General features: G+C 41.0%; 1 protein-coding gene across 1 annotated transcript in view; it reads right to left on the bottom strand.

Moving 5' to 3' along the window:
- The window catches only part of LOC108439562 (collagen alpha-1(XXVII) chain A-like), a 93,022-nt gene that overhangs the window by 55,409 nt on the left and 21,521 nt on the right, over nucleotides 1-16,092 (bottom strand). Inside the window, exons 3-6 of the mRNA XM_037545734.1 lie at nucleotides 15,455-16,092; nucleotides 9,018-9,071; nucleotides 951-1,004; nucleotides 652-705 (exon numbers count right to left, since the gene is read on the bottom strand). The exon at nucleotides 15,455-16,092 is cut by the window's right edge and continues 1,377 nt beyond it. Coding sequence (XP_037401631.1) covers nucleotides 652-705; nucleotides 951-1,004; nucleotides 9,018-9,071; nucleotides 15,455-16,092 — 800 coding nt within the window. The remainder of the gene's footprint in view (nucleotides 1-651; nucleotides 706-950; nucleotides 1,005-9,017; nucleotides 9,072-15,454) is intronic.

Raw genomic sequence — 16,092 nt, 5'->3', positions numbered from 1 at the left:
TCAAGTGCTGGACCACTAGAGTCTCTACACAAATCTAAACCAGTGGATCAATAGTTACTAAACACAAACCTAAAGCAGCCTGAGGCACAGGCCATTTTTCATTAACATCAATGTGATTGTAGCTACAATAACAGAATGAGGAGGCCTATAATACAGCGTGATTTAAAAATATAACATGTTTACAACCGCAAGTTGCCTAGTAACCAATCACATGGCAACTGATCAGGGGGTCAAAGAGTTTCTGACTGTGAATGGAAGACGACTATCTTCAGTCTGCAAGGAGATGCGACCCCTGAGCAGAAAGTGTTCTGGGTTCTCCACTTCAATAAGAGTGAATCCGCCATAATAATGATTTTCATGGATAGCTCAGAGCGTTCGTCGTTGGTTCCACCACAATGGATGATCTCCGAAATCGCACTTTAATGCTATCGGAAGTGAATCAACTTCTCACATTCTCGTGTCCTTTCTCATTCAAGGTAACTGTTTTTTCTTTCTTTAAGGTTTTTTGTAAAATGCTCATTGGATTTCAACAAAGGCACCGGAAAATTTAGTACTAGTATCTCTAAAACTATATGACTCAAGATGGAAAAAACAGGAGATGCTGGATAGGGGTCTGTGCCATAGGCACTATAAGAAGGCCTCAATACTCACTTTCTCTCCTTTAGGAGCTTTTCCAGGAGACAGCCCAGGGTCACCCTTTTTCCCCTGAAAAAAAGACGGTAAGAGACTTGTACACTGCTCTCGATTTGTTACCTGAGCTTTGGCAATACAACAGTGCCATTAGATGTCAATAAAACAGCCTGGATTAACTTGGAAAAAGTGTGTAAGAGAGAGAGATTTAAAGTGTCTGGTATGTACAGTACTGGGCTATTTCACTTGTGATATACCCTTAGATATTAGTGTGAGAAACAGAGAGAGAGAAAGGGAGACAGAAAGAGTGAGGAGCATACCTTAAACCCTGGGGGACCTGGTCGTCCTGGGTTGCCATGTGGTCCGGGTGGTCCCTGTAACAACACACACACACACACACACACACACACACACACACACACACACACACACACACACACACAGAAAATAAAGGCAAAATAAATGACCAAAACAGACACGTTCTGTTATTAAGTAGTTCAAGCTCAGATCAGAGAAGAGTTAAAAACCAAAGGTAAATTTTTTTTTCATAATTAAACTTACAGACACTAGAAATCCCCATCAAAAAGTACAACAGTCCCTGACCTGTTACACTCTGACATTTGAACTCTGTTGAGCCCAACCTCTGTGTGCATAGTACCTAGTGCCCCATTTCCTGCTGTGAGTCAAGCGTCACACCAGAGGTCAAGGTCACTTCAGTAGCAGCAGCTAAGCTAATCAGTCAGAATGTTTTTGAAACTTCCACAACCTGGCCAAGTGCCGGAAAGCTTCAGATCGAGTCAATGGAAGGGCTCCTTTCAAGCCTAAGGTGGAATGAAAATGTGGTCTCACTTGGAGAGATGAATTTGACTAGGTGACCTACGACCAAGAACAAGGGATATTTTGCATTATCTGCCACATGCACCTAAATCTGACTGAGAAGTAGCTAAGTTAGCTGCAAAAGTGTGCATCAAAACACGTGAAAACATGACTAAATTCGCTTTTTGATAACATTAGTTTTATATAGATATACATGGAATGTTGTGACTCTTTATTGAGCTTCTACAACAGGGGGTGAAATAAGCGGGCTGAGAAGCCCTTGCTGTGCAAACAATTCACAGCCACAGCTCTTTACAAGGACAGTCATCCTGAGATAAAACAAGCAGCACAGCTGATATCAGAGAGTCACATAACACTGCCACAATCAAAAATAGAATTTATATACAATGAAAAAACATTTGCAAATGCTGACCTGCAAAGATGAAAATCAGCAACAAAACACGAGAGGGAGTGTGTTATCACAAAATAACATCACGTATTATGTATTAAAGCAGTAGAACACGAGGAGTGTTCACGGCTGTGATCTGGTCGCTGTAGATCATCACAGCCGTGAACACTCCTCATGTTCTACTGCTTTAATACAGCAGTTAAATAAATACAGTAAGAAATGAATAAACTGGCCGTGAACGCGGCGTTTAATATGTTTTAATGTTCAGTTCCTTCCTCCTAATTATAGCTCCTTAGCGAGCAGCTTGGAGCTATGTCAGAGTAACGAGCTCCGCCCACTCGCTGCTCAGCTGGCAGTTCGTTCTCCAGCTCCTCACAGACCGACTGACAGTTTTTTTAGTGTCTTCTCATCTTCAGAGTCAAATCAGCTGCCAGTCAAATGTGATCTTAAAAAAATCCATTTTCTGTTTGTGGCAAAGTAAGAAGTAAAAACATTCAAATGGCTCGAGCGTCTCCTACAGCTGTCAGAGTCGTTGCTAAGCAACGGCGTCTCAGCAGAGTGATGCCATGTTTATGAAAAAAACGTGATGTTATGGTGAAATAACAGCACCGGTAGTACGCTTCTCAACCAATCCGCTCGCACGGCCGGAACTCACTGCTGTATAACAGTTGTTTTAGAATGTCTCAAAACAAGACTTATAAACCAAATGAACTAGAAAAGAATGAGTGAGAGAGATCATATTCAAGAACAACATGAACGGAGAAGAATATTCTAGAACAGAGGGAATAGTGGAGGTTATTCTAGAACAGAGTTAATACAGGAGGATATTCAAGAACAATTTGAATGGAGAAGAATATTCTAGAACAGAGTGAATAGAGGAGGATATTCTAGAACAGAGTGAACAGAGAAGAATATTCTAGAACAGAGTGAACAGAGGAGGATATTCTAGAACAGAGTGAATGGAGAAGAATATTCTAGAACAGAGTGAATGGAGAAGAATATTCTAGAACAGAGTGAATAGAGGAAGATATTCTAGAACAGAGTGAATAGAGGAGGATATTCAAGAACAGAGTGAATAGAGGAGGATATTCTAGAACAGAGTGAATAGAGGAGGATATTCTAGACCAGAGTGAATGGAGAAGGATATTCTAGAACAGAGTGAATGGAGGAGGATATTCTAGAACAGAGTGAATAGAGGAGGATATTCTAGAACAGAGTGAATAGAGGAGGATATTCTAGAACAGCGTGAACAGAGGAGGATATTCTAGAACAGAGTGAATGGAGGAGGATATTCTAGAACAGAGTGAACGGAGGAGGATATTCTAGAACAGAGTGAATAGAGGAGGATATTCAAGAACAGAGTGAATAGAGGAGGATATTCTAGACCAGAGTGAGTAGAGGAGGATATTCTAGACCAGAGTGAATGGAGGAGGATATTCTAAACCACAGTGAACAGAGGAGATTCTAGAACAGAGTGAACAGAGGAGGATATTCTAGAACAGACTGAATAGAGGACGATATTCTAGAACAGAGTGAACAGAGGAGGATATTCTAGAACAGAGTGAATGGAGGAGGATATTCTAGAACAGAGTGAACAGAGGAGGATATTCTAGACCAGAGTGAATGGAGAAGGATATTCTAGAACAGAGTGAATGGAGGAGGATATTCTAGAACAGAGTGAATAGAGGAGGATATTCTAGAACAGAGTGAATAGAGGAGGATATTCTAGAACAGAGTGAACGGAGGAGGATATTCTAGAACAGAGTGAATAGAGGAGGATATTCAAGAACAGAGTGAATAGAGGAGGATATTCTAGACCAGAGTGAGTAGAGGAGGATATTCTAGACCAGAGTGAATGGATGAGGATATTCTAGACCAGAGTGAATGGAGAAGGATATTCTAGAACAGAGTGAATGGAGGAGGATATTCTAAACCAGAGTGAACAGAGGAGATTCTAGAACAGAGTGAATAGAGGAGGATATTCAAGAACAGAGTGAATAGAGGAGGATATTCTAGACCAGAGTGAGTAGAGGAGGATATTCTAGACCAGAGTGAATGGAGGAGGATATTCTAAACCAGAGTGAACAGAGGAGATTCTAGAACAGAGTGAACAGAGGAGGATATTCTAGAACAGACTGAATAGAGGACGATATTCTAGAACAGAGTGAACAGAGGAGGATATTCTAGAACAGAGTGAATGGAGGAGGATATTCTAGAACAGAGTGAATGGAGGAGGATATTCTAGAACAGAGTGAATGGAGGAGGATATTCTAGAACAGAGTGAATAGAGGAGGATATTCTAGAACAGAGTGAATAGAGGAGGATATTCTAGAACAGAGTGAGTAGAGGAGGATATTCTAGAACAGAGTGAATAGAGGAGGATATTCAAAAACAATTTGAACAGAGAAGAATATTCTAGACCAGAGTGAATGGAGGAGGATATTCTAGAACAGAGTGAATGGAGGAGGATATTCTAGAACAGAGTGAATGGAGGAGGATAGTCAAGAACAATTTGAACAGAGAAGAATATTCTAGAACAGAGTGAATAGAGGAGGATATTCTAGACCAGAGTGAATAGAGGAGGATATTCTAGAACAGAGTGAATGGAGAAGAATATTCTAGAACAGAGTGAAGAGAGGAGGATATTCTAGAACAGAGTGAACAGAGGAGGATATTCTAGAACAGAGTGAATAGAGGAGGATATTCTAGACCAGAGTGAATAGAGGAGGATATTCTAGAACAGAGTGAATGGAGAAGAATATTCTAGAACAGAGTGAAGAGAGGAGGGTATTCTAGAACAGAGTGAACAGAGGAGGATATTCTAGAACAGAGTGAATAGAGGAGGATATTCTAGAACAGAGTGAATAGAGGAGGATATTCTAGAACAGAGTGAATAGAGGAGGATATTCAAGAACAGAGTGAACAGAGGAGGATATTCTAGAACAGAGTGAATGGAGAAGAATATTCTAGAACAGAGTGAATAGAGGAGGATATTCTAGACCAAAGTGAATGGAGGAGGATATTCTAGAACAGAGTGAATAGAGGAGGATATTCAAGAACAGAGTGAACAGAGGAGGATATTCTAGAACAGAGTGAATAGAGGAGGATATTCAAGAACAGAGTGAACAGAGGAGGATATTCTAGAACAGAGTGAGTAGAGGAGGATATTCTAGACCAGAGTGAATGGATGAGGATATTCTAGAACAGAGTGAACAGAGGAGATTCTAGAACAGAGTGAACAGAGGAGGATATTCTAGAACAGAGTGAATAGAGGACGATATTCTAGAACAGAGTGAATAGGGGACCATATTCTAGAACAGAGTGAACAGAGGAGGATATTCTAGAACAGAGTGAACAGAGGAGGATATTCTAGAAAAGAGTGAACAGAGGAGGATATTCTAGAACAGAGTGAAGGGAGAAGAATATTCTAGAACAGAGTGAAGAGAGGAGGATATTCTAGAACAGAGTGAACAGAGGAGGATATTCTAGAACAGAGTGAATAGAGGAGGATATTCAAGAACAGAGTGAACAGAGGAGGATATTCTAGAACAGAGTGAGTAGAGGAGGATATTCTAGACCAGAGTGAATGGAGGAGGATATTCTAGAACAGAGTGACAGAGGAGATTCTAGAACAGAGTGAACAGAGGAGATTTTAGAACAGAGTGAACAGAGGAGGATATTCTAGAACAGAGTGAATAGAGGACGATATTCTAGAACAGAGTGAATAGAGGACCATATTCTAGAAAAGAGTGAATAGAGGAGGATATTCTAGAACAGAGTGAATAGAGGAGGATATTCAAGAACAGAGTGAACAGAGGAGGATATTCTAGAACAGAGTGAGTAGAGGAGGATATTCTAGACCAGAGTGAATGGAGGAGGATATTCTAGAACAGAGTGAACAGAGGAGATTCGAGAACAGAGTGAACAGAGGAGATTTTAGAACAGAGTGAACAGAGGAGGATATTCTAGAACAGAGTGAATAGAGGACGATATTCTAGAACAGAGTGAATAGAGGACCATATTCTAGAAAAGAGTGAATAGAGGAGGATATTCTAGAACAGAGTGAATAGAGGAGGATATTCAAGAACAGAGTGAACAGAGGAGGATATTCTAGAACAGAGTGAGTAGAGGAGGATATTCTAGACCAGAGTGAATGGAGGAGGATATTCTAGAACAGAGTGAACAGAGGAGATTCGAGAACAGAGTGAACAGAGGAGGATATTCTAGAACAGAGTGAACAGAGGATGTTATTCTAGAACAGAGTGAATAGAGGACCATATTCTAGAACAGAGTGAACAGAGGAGGATATTCTAGAACAGAGTGAATAGAGGACGATATTCTAGAACAGAGTGAATAGAGGACCATATTCTAGAACAGAGTGAACAGAGGAGGATATTCTAGAACAGAGTGAACGGAGGAGGATATTCTAGAAAAGAGTGAATAGAGGAGGATATTCTAGAACAGAGTGAATGGAGGAGGATATTCTAGAACAGAGTGAACAGAGGAGGATATTCTAGAACAGAGTGAATGGAGGAGGATATTCTAGAACAGTGTGAATGGGGAGAAGATTCTGGAAAAATACGATTTTCATTGCAACCAAGCAGGAGGAACTACCCAATATAACTACTTAAATGTTTGAAGACTAAGACCAACTGATTAAACAACTAAAATCAAACGTGCTTCTGCTTGTTTGGATTAAAAACCTGTGCCAGTCCTTTAGGAAGATTGGTGAGCCCTGGCCAAGACTAGAGCTTTTTCTTATTGAGAACTTCTCATTTGTTGCATTGGTCCCAGTTCGTAAATCAAAACACGAATGGTTGATTCCACTGTTCCTTCTTAATTATGCTGGAGGTTAATCTGATAGTTTGGCCTTCAGTTCAGCTCCTGCAGTCCTTTTGCTCAGCAGTGCTTTTCAAGAATGTAACTGTTTGCAACAACAACGATAATGAAAAAGGAGTATTACTACAATACACGCATTCTCTGAAGATCTAGAAGGCCCTGTTCCCCACTGATGTTTGTTCTCTCGTTGGGTGAGATGGTGGGTGTAGGGTAATTTATGGTGGGCCAAAATGAATTGTCTTTATGGGCTTTTCTCCTGCGGGCTCCACTTTCAGGCAGCCCAGCTTGCAGTCTTTAAGCCTCTCAGCAGTCACATACAGGTGGCACACCAACCAAACGTTTGGTTTTGTTGGAGTCTGCTAGGTCAGTGTGCTCTGGATGCAAAGGTGAATGGGAAGTGTGTGTGTATGTGTGTGAATGCTTGTGTCTGTGGCTCTGGCGGTGAATGAGAAAGTGTCTGCTTGAGTGGATGTGTGTGCTTGCATAACGTGTGGAGGTGGAGAGCTGAGTGCGTGTATGTTTGTGCTTGGTTCATAGGTTGAGTGGTTTTAGAGTGTAAATAATGAAAAGGTGCTTTTACTCAAACAAATGTTCTCTTTAACCAAGAAAAACATTCATGCAGAATCACACAGAAAAAAACACACTACACACTCAAACCACACCCTACCCTGCCACCCCCAACACACACACACACACACACACACACACACACACACACACACACAGAGTCACATGCAAAAAACAGAGATACAAGCTGAGACACAAACAGACACACACAGCTCAACTTGTCCCCTAGCCTCAACACTCTCGCAGACTCCTAGTGCATGTTGACAGTAGTTGCTAAGGCAACACCTCACACCCTTGTGTGTCCCTGCCAAAGGTCAAGGGTGAGACACTGAGCATGTGTGAGCTATAAGGGGTGTGAGGTGCAGACGTGTGTACGTGGGGGTGTGTGTGTGTGTTTTGTGTGTGTGTGCAGCCAAGGTGACCATCATATACTTAAGTAGGCGTCCTCAGATGCTCTCTCTCTCTCTCTAGCTCTCATTTTATCTTCATCTCTCTCTCTTTTCTTTGTCTATCTACTTCTTTCTTTGTGTATTTATTACACAAATGACATATTAAAATGAAACGTCTTAAATCTTCTCTTATCTATTTATTCACCACTTCAACTTTAGGTAGCACTGAATTTAGGACAGAAGCTATTACAGAACAAGAGTTTTTAAGGTCATAATCTTATCATAGACTCTCCTAAATTCTGTCCTAACTTTAAGACAAACCCAGAAGAAGAGTCTTAATTTCTGTTTTAACCTGCTGTTCCTATTGTTTCGTGCTGTTAGGAAGCACTAAGTAAGTTAAGAGTAAGTTAGGATTTCTTAACTTGAGATCAGATGCTGTAAGATAAGATTGAAATGAAGATAAGTTTTGGTTCTGTAATACGAATTTGTGAAAAATCTTATCTTGGCCTGTCTGATCTTAAGCTAAGATAGAAACATAGAAAGTTTCTGTAAGATGGCCCAAAGTTCCTATCTGTATGGAGTTTGCATGTTTCCCCATGTCTGCATGGGTTTTCCAGGTGCTCCGGTTTCCTCCCACAGTCCAAAGACACCCAACTGGGTACACTAAATTACTCCTAGGTGTGAGTGTGTGTGTGATTGTATATGTCTGTGTATCTGCCCTGTGATGGACTGGTGACCTGTCCAGGTCGTTTTCAGCCTTCCATCCAAAGAATGCTGGGATAGGCACCTCTTAGGGAGTTTTTCCTTGCCACTGTCATTCCATTGGCTTGCTCACGGGGGCTTGGACCCTTTTTTCTGTAAAGCTGCTTTGTGTCATGTAAAAAGCGCTATATAAATAAACTTTGACTTGACTTGACCCAGGAGGATAAGTGGCATAAAAGATGAATGTGTGTTTTAGGGCCCACTGCAAAATTAACCAGCCCCAAAAACTTGGTTTAACAACTGTTTACTGGCACTAGCCTAGTTTCAGAGTTTCATATATATGCAAAATGATCTATAGATAAATCTGAAAACTTTAATCACATTAAAGAAACGGACAGAGAGACAGAGTGGTTCTGGTTTGGGTTTCATCCTTTGGTCAGTCTGACCTACTGATAAAACAACACACGGTCCACACACACACGCACGCACGCACGCACGCACGCACGCACACACACACACACACACACACACACAGTAAATTCCCAGCGTTTTGTGTGTGTGCATGTGTGAGACATTTTATGGGCTGCTGCATTTAAACTCTCAAAGGTGTTTAATACACACTTCTTCCTGTTTATACCTGTTTATACCCAATACCACACACTTACCCGTGGTCCTCTCTTCCCTGGCAGTCCTGGCTTTCCTGGAGGTCCCTGAATTCCCTAAAAAAGACAAGAGCACAAAGTTACACACACACACACACACACACACTGCAACACTGAAAAATGGGCTCTAGTTTCAGGAGAGTAAAATATAATCATGCTCGCCATGACTGTCTCTCTGTCTCTGTGTGTGTGTGTATTTGTGTGTGTGTGTGTGTGTGTGTGTGTGTGTGTCAGATGAGCTACAGCTCAATGTTTAGAAACTAAACAAAACACAGAGGAAACAGGAAGTCATTAGAATGAATTTCCCTTTCCTGATAAAAGAGTAAAGCAGCTCACTCTCAGTCACGTTTGTGTGGCCCACTTTTATATCCCTTTCATGCATGGTGTCCACACACATGGACAGTTCCTTTTACTGTGATATAGTAAGGCAGGTGATGCAGTATTTAAAATTTTGGATGTTTTTAAGAAAAATGAAATGACAATCTACCTCTATAGATGAATAGTTTCATTCCAAAACGCTGTTAACCCAGCCACAACAATAAGTTTTAAAAGAATAACAGCTGATGTGTAACACACTTCATCAAAAAAAACAACACATTTTTACAAATGTGCCGATACAGAAATAGAAGACAGTTGCTAATATCTGATATTCTGCATGTGCATATTTATAAAATGTAGAAACTGGAGCTAGATCAACCTCCATTAGCATCACAGAGAAATATGCCAGTTATTTGCAGAGGGTTACAATAGCAGTAAAAAGAACAAAAAATGTAGCATGTCAATCAGACTGAGTGTTTCTGTACAGTATGAGCAACAGAATGTAGGCTTTGTTTGTACACGATGGTCTATTCAAATGTAGTTACAGCGTGAGTCACCAAAGATTTCTACAATTGCACAATTGTCTGGCTTTAGGGGACTACAGCTCAACCAGCCAATCAGAGGACTCCAACAACACATAAAACTTGAAACGTGAGCTCCTAGGATTAGATGTAATTCCTGTCATGAGACTGCTGTTGAGATAGATGAGGATCAAAACTATGAAACATACTTCACTTACAGTTTCTGGTATGGAATAACACTCACTCTTCTCCACTCCAATGCTATTCCATCTAGGTAACTAATGTCACATAGCCAGCTAATGCAGGCCGTTTAAAATCAGCTAGATTTCACTTCATTCTAAGCAGGCTACTCATTAATGGTATCAGTATCAACGAGTACCAAAAAACATGTTCTCATACTCAGTCTGTAAAAAATGGTATTTATGCATCACTTCTTAAAATTAAATCTTCTTCTGTCATACATGCTTCACTAAACATCAAGCCTAAGTTACCAGCAAAGCAGTTCATCCAACAGCAAGAAAAAGACAACAACAAAGATTTTGCAGTCATCTGAACTGAGTGATTTCAGGGCTGACTCCAAACCAGCACTCCAGGAACTGATATAATTAGGGAAATAGTGACTGAAGCAATAGGCACTAAGTCTTTTTTAATAATCACATAACCATAAAGTGAAATATGCAGTTATTAGAAAAAAATATCTGTAAATGTCACTGCATGGGAAACCTACAATATGGGAAAAACAAACAAGCGGCAAAAAATGGACAAATAAAAAAGTTCTCTCTCTTTTTCTCTGCACCCCCCCTGCCCCCCACCCACAAATGCCACGTGGCACGGGATGAAAGGGCTCCATTGAGGAAAGCTCTCAAAGGGGGAGGTGTGTGTGCGTATTTATGCAAAGAATCTCTAAGGGTTACAGCTATGCCTCTACAGATAGAGTGCGAGACAGTGGCTTTTTCAACCAAGGGTCTCCCTCTGTCATGAACTCACATATACACACAGTGTCCACTGCTGCGCAAACACTTCTCAAAGTGCTGAATCTGCACTGATGCTAGCAGCTCCTCTGATGTCACTGTGTGTGTGTGTGTGTGTGTGTGTGTGTAGGGTGGGGCTAGCATTATTATAGTAGAAAAGGGTTAATGAGAGGGTCTCCCACTCATTAAGTGTGTGCCAAATGTGCGTGTGCTTCTGCCTGGGTGTGTAAGTTATTTTAAGACGGTAAGCAGGTGCACACTTTGTATGTGTGTGTGTGTGTGCGTGTGTGCGTGTGAATGAGAGGGTGTCTTCTTCATTAAATGCGTCTGGGGTGTGTCAGCATGGTAAGTTAGCATTAGAGTGTGTGTGTTTAGGTGCATGATGGTGTGCTTCGGCTAATAAACCTTGAGTAATAACAGAGAACTCACAGCTCTCTCACGTACAGGCACATACACATGCCCCTGGCAATGTCAGCTCTGCAGTTTACCCCTCTAATTGTAGTGATACACACATACACACACGTCTAGTCCATCATTTCTGAAAAGCTGTCTAGCTCTAGGTGTGTCACCACAGCCCCTTCTTTTCTACTGAATCCTATAATCCTCTACTTGCATTTTTTTCTCTCAGATCTCCATTCTCTGCTCATATTCTGCAAAGAGATGACTAGGGACGATCATTTCAGTCAAATATTCAAATACACCAGTCAGCCACAACATTAAAACCATCTCCTTGTATTACTATAGTACTCTTTGTCCATTTTATCAGTTTAACTTACCATAGAAGAGCACTCTGTGGTTCTACAGTTATAGACTGTAGTCCATCTGTTTCTCTGAATACTTTGTTACCCTGTTCTTCAATGCTTCTTCACTGGACCACCATAGTGCAGGTATTATATGGGTGGTGGATCATTCTCAGCACTGCAGTGACACTGATGTGATGATGGTGTGTTAGTGTGTGTTGCGCTGGTCTGAGCGGATCATGCACAGCAGTGCTGCTGGAGTTTTTAAACACTGTGTCCACTCACTGTCCACTCGATTAGACACTCCTACCTTGTTGTCATAGACGAGAGCTCATCTGCTGCTGCACAGTTTGTGTTGGTCATCCTCTAGTCCTTCATCAGTGGCCACAGGACACTGTTGGCTGGATGTTTTTGGTGCTCAGTCCAGCAGCGACACTGGTGTGTTAAAAAACTCCAGCAGCACTGCTGTGTTTGATCCACTCAGGCCAGCACAACACACTCTAACACACCACCACCACCACGTCAGCGTTACTGCAGTGCTGAGAATGACCCACCAAACAAACAATACCTGCTCTGTGGGGGTCTATGGGGGTCCTGACCACTGAAGAACAGGTTGAAATGGGCCTGACAAAGTATGCAGAGAAACTAGTAGCTGATAAAAAGAACAATGAATGTAGAAACAAGGACATGGTTTTAATATCATGGCTGATCAGTGTACGTTAAAGGCTGCTGCACACCAGACGTCACTACAGACAATGGCACCGCTCAGCATCTTACTATTATAGGCTAGTATTACAGTATTACAGTAATTATACTGTTACTGTACTATAAACCCAGACAACAAATCCACAGTCAGTGACATGCTACTTGAAATTTACAGTCAAGTGTCAACCTAAAGTCTTTAAGATAAAAAGACAGATGATAATGGTCTATTTCCACTTCAGGTAATGTTACTAGCCTAGACGCACTGTATTTCACCTTGTACTTTTCAGCTGGAAAACTCTGAAATCAGCTGAAATCTACAAAATTCATTAAATTATACAGGTAGATGTGAATCTTTTCATCAGTAGTGTTTAGACGGCTGCAGTAGACTTTTTTGGGCTAAAGAGTTAAAAAAAACTCTCACTACAACATCAGATGCAGGTTCTACTAAAAATTGTTGAACCATAAAAAAAATCAATACAAAACCAATACACTTCTGTAAATTCAATTACAATTTCATTTGGATTTTTACCCAATTTTTATGGCTAATTTCCACCTACGAGCTAGGTCTCGTATTAATGAATACAGCAATTAGCTGTAGCAGTAATTCACTGGCAACGGTGCTGCCACATGATTAACCAATGAAAGCTGAATAACACTCTGCAAAGTGTGTAGCAGCCATATTATTGTGGCAGCACAAGTTATGCAAAACTTTCAATTGATTAAAATAAAGAATTAAATTAGAAGAATAAAGAATAAAATTAGAATATTTGTGGACCCATCTTAACTGATTATTAACCAATGAAAGGTGCAGAAACATCTGAACAAGTGAAAAAAAAAAAACAACTCTGACCACAACATCAGATGCAGGTTCTATTATTTGACCATTTGAGTTTTTAAACTTTTATGACCATCTGAATATTCAGTTCGAGTAAATGTACCTAAAATTTGATGAAAGCGTATTGCTAACTAATCAGCTCTGCGTGAACTGTATGCCTACATCATCTCTTTTGTCCGGTGTAAGTGCAAGTGTGTGATAATTTAGACATGCAGTTTGCATGATGCAAACTGCTGGGTACAAACTGACAATAGCTACATGTTAACTGCTTCTTAGACTTGTAGCTCCAGCGCAAAACTGAAGATGCAAACTGGACACCAAACATCTTCTAACCTACTGCATCTGCTGAGAGAGCTGTATGAATTAGATTTCTTCCTAAATATTCTTTAAAGCTCGAAAGGGCTGGGCTCTAACTAATATAGCCAGGACACAAGACTATCACAATATTGAGTGTGTTTACATTTACTGAATAATGTGATCATAATGAGATTTCTGTGGTTATCCGATTTCTTAGACCGGAGTAAGGTCTAGAAACCTGATAAAGAGAGCTGGATTTTAGCTCAGTAATCAGTGCATGTAAACTCTTACTTTGGTTTCTTTCAGATTTCTCAGTCTGTGCATGTGAGGAAACCGACCACAGTAATGGAAATAAGTGAGCAGCATTTAACACGCCACGTGCGAGACGGCAACAAAACACTTTTGGAGCATCGCTAAAGCCAATTACATGCTTGCTAAAATGAATGTTTAAATATCCTCCATCCTGTAGATGATGTATGCCCATATTTTCAGGCAAAGTGGATGTTTAAAAAAAGCTTCCATGTGAAGTTTGAGTTTTATGTCATGTTTACCTTTTGTAGACCCTCAGCTGTCACATGATCTGATTACCCAAATGTATATAAACGCACTGGATTACTCACAAAATCTGATTTTCTGCAGTTATGGGATTATGTAATGAATGTAATCTCATTCACTGTTACACGACGTAATTTTTCACTTCATCCCAAATTTCGGCCTTGTTTCCATGCGAATACAAGGATTAGGATTCCTGTGTGTATTCAGTAACCAAGTGACATGAAATGTTAACTGTTTACTGTTGAACCTGACCTTTGACTTTGCTTTGAAAGCGAGATGTTTGACCCTCTCGCAAAATAAAGAGGGTGATGGAGAAATGGGTGGTGGGGGTGTCAAACGCGTCAAACACACAAATGTGTGAATGCACAGAGGCTCAGACAAACCACACCCACACCCACACCCACACAGCAATACATAATACAACCATACACATATCTCCCTAGACCTCTGCCATTTGCTTAGATTGTAGTACTTTCTGTGGTCAGATCAGTCACCTCAACACAAAACAGCAACACATTACGCTAAACAACAAATTCATCTACTGTTGCAAGGCTGACAAGCTTTACAGATCATTGGTACAATTCCAGCTCAACATAAGAAGAAACTGTAGTGTTCAAGTTTGTGGCATGAACCCACCCCCCGGACCGCCTATGATGACGGCCGAGAGAGCCGGCAGAGTGGCGGGGCCCGAGCACTCGTGTCTCTCAGTGGCATCCTCGCCATCTAATTGATAGGCTAAGTAGAATGTTCTGCAAATTCATGCAGATACACGGGATACAGAGATAGACACTTTTTGTCAGGCTTTACTGTTAAATAAAAGTTATACCTCTGTAAATAAAATTGCAGTAAATTCCAGAAATAACAATAACATTTGGCAGCTAATCTGCAAGCAGAAAATAAAAAAAAACCAATACACTTCTGTAAATTCAATTACAATTTAATTTGGATTTTTACCCAATTTTTATGGCCAATTTCCACCTGCGAGCTAGGTCTCCCAGTATATTACAAGAAGTCACCCAGCTAGGAGGGTGAGGGCTAGCATGGGTTTCCACCAAACTCCTTCACTCCATACCTCGCAAACATCACAACATATTGCACAGAAGGGATTAATGAATACAGCAATTAGCTGTAGCAGTAATTCACTGGCAACGGTGCTGCCACATGATTAACCAATGAAAGCTGAATAACACTCTGCAAAGTGTGTAGCAGCCATATTATTGCGGCAGCACAAGTTAGGCAAAACTTTCAATTGATTAAAATAAAGCAAATTAGAATATTGTGGACCCATCAGAACTAGAAAATATCCCACATGAAATGTAGGGATGAAAAAACGCTTGAAAAAAAATTCTCACGTTTTAGATTCTTTAATACGGCCATTCTTTGATCACAAATGGTACAGGCAGCACTTCAGACATCCGTGTGATAAGGCACACACACTTAAAGACACACAAACACCCAAACATGCACAAATATTGTGCAAGACCAATTGGCCACTCACCAGAGGTCCAGAATCTCCCTTTTCGCCTGGTGGTCCCATTAGAGAAGCAAACAGTGTTGGATCCAGATCCCAGTTTTGAACTCCATCTGCAGCTAGAACTGTATGTGTCTCTAAAGTTAGTGTGGCTGTCGGTAAGGTAGCAGGAGGTTTCGGGGTCTTTGTGGGGATTTTCGTGGGAATCGGAGTTGGCAAGGTGTTCTGGGGCATCTTTGAAACAAGAGGGGTGAATGGCATGGAACTAGGCGTAGGTAGGGTGTGTCTGGGTGTGCGTTGGGTGCTGGCTTTGGGCTGTGGTGTTTTTTTACCTGGGCTAGAGGTTGCTTTTTTTGGGATAATAGGACGCTGGTCAGATAAAGACATTAACAGGTCTGTTTGTCTCTTAGAGGTCCTGGCTGCAGTGGGTGCAGTAATGTGGGGCGGGTTCACTGATGTTTTCTTGCTATCAGGAGTGGGTTTTGCAGGAGAGGGCTTGAGATGAGGGACTTTCTGAGATGTGGGTTTGACTGCTGTAGATTTTGTGGGTGTGGGTTTAGAGGGCTTCAACAGTGCTAGCTTGAAGCCTGTAGGTTTTGGGTTTGTGGGTTTTGATGCAGCAGTGTATTTGGTGCTGTTGGATTTTGAAACAGTGGGTTTGGTGC

This window comes from Pygocentrus nattereri, chromosome 16 (genome assembly GCF_015220715.1).
Source record: "Pygocentrus nattereri isolate fPygNat1 chromosome 16, fPygNat1.pri, whole genome shotgun sequence".
NCBI classification, from domain to species: Eukaryota; Metazoa; Chordata; class Actinopteri; order Characiformes; family Serrasalmidae; genus Pygocentrus; species Pygocentrus nattereri.
Note: the sequence above shows the minus strand (reverse complement) of the source record. Positions and strands in the feature narration are given on the sequence as shown.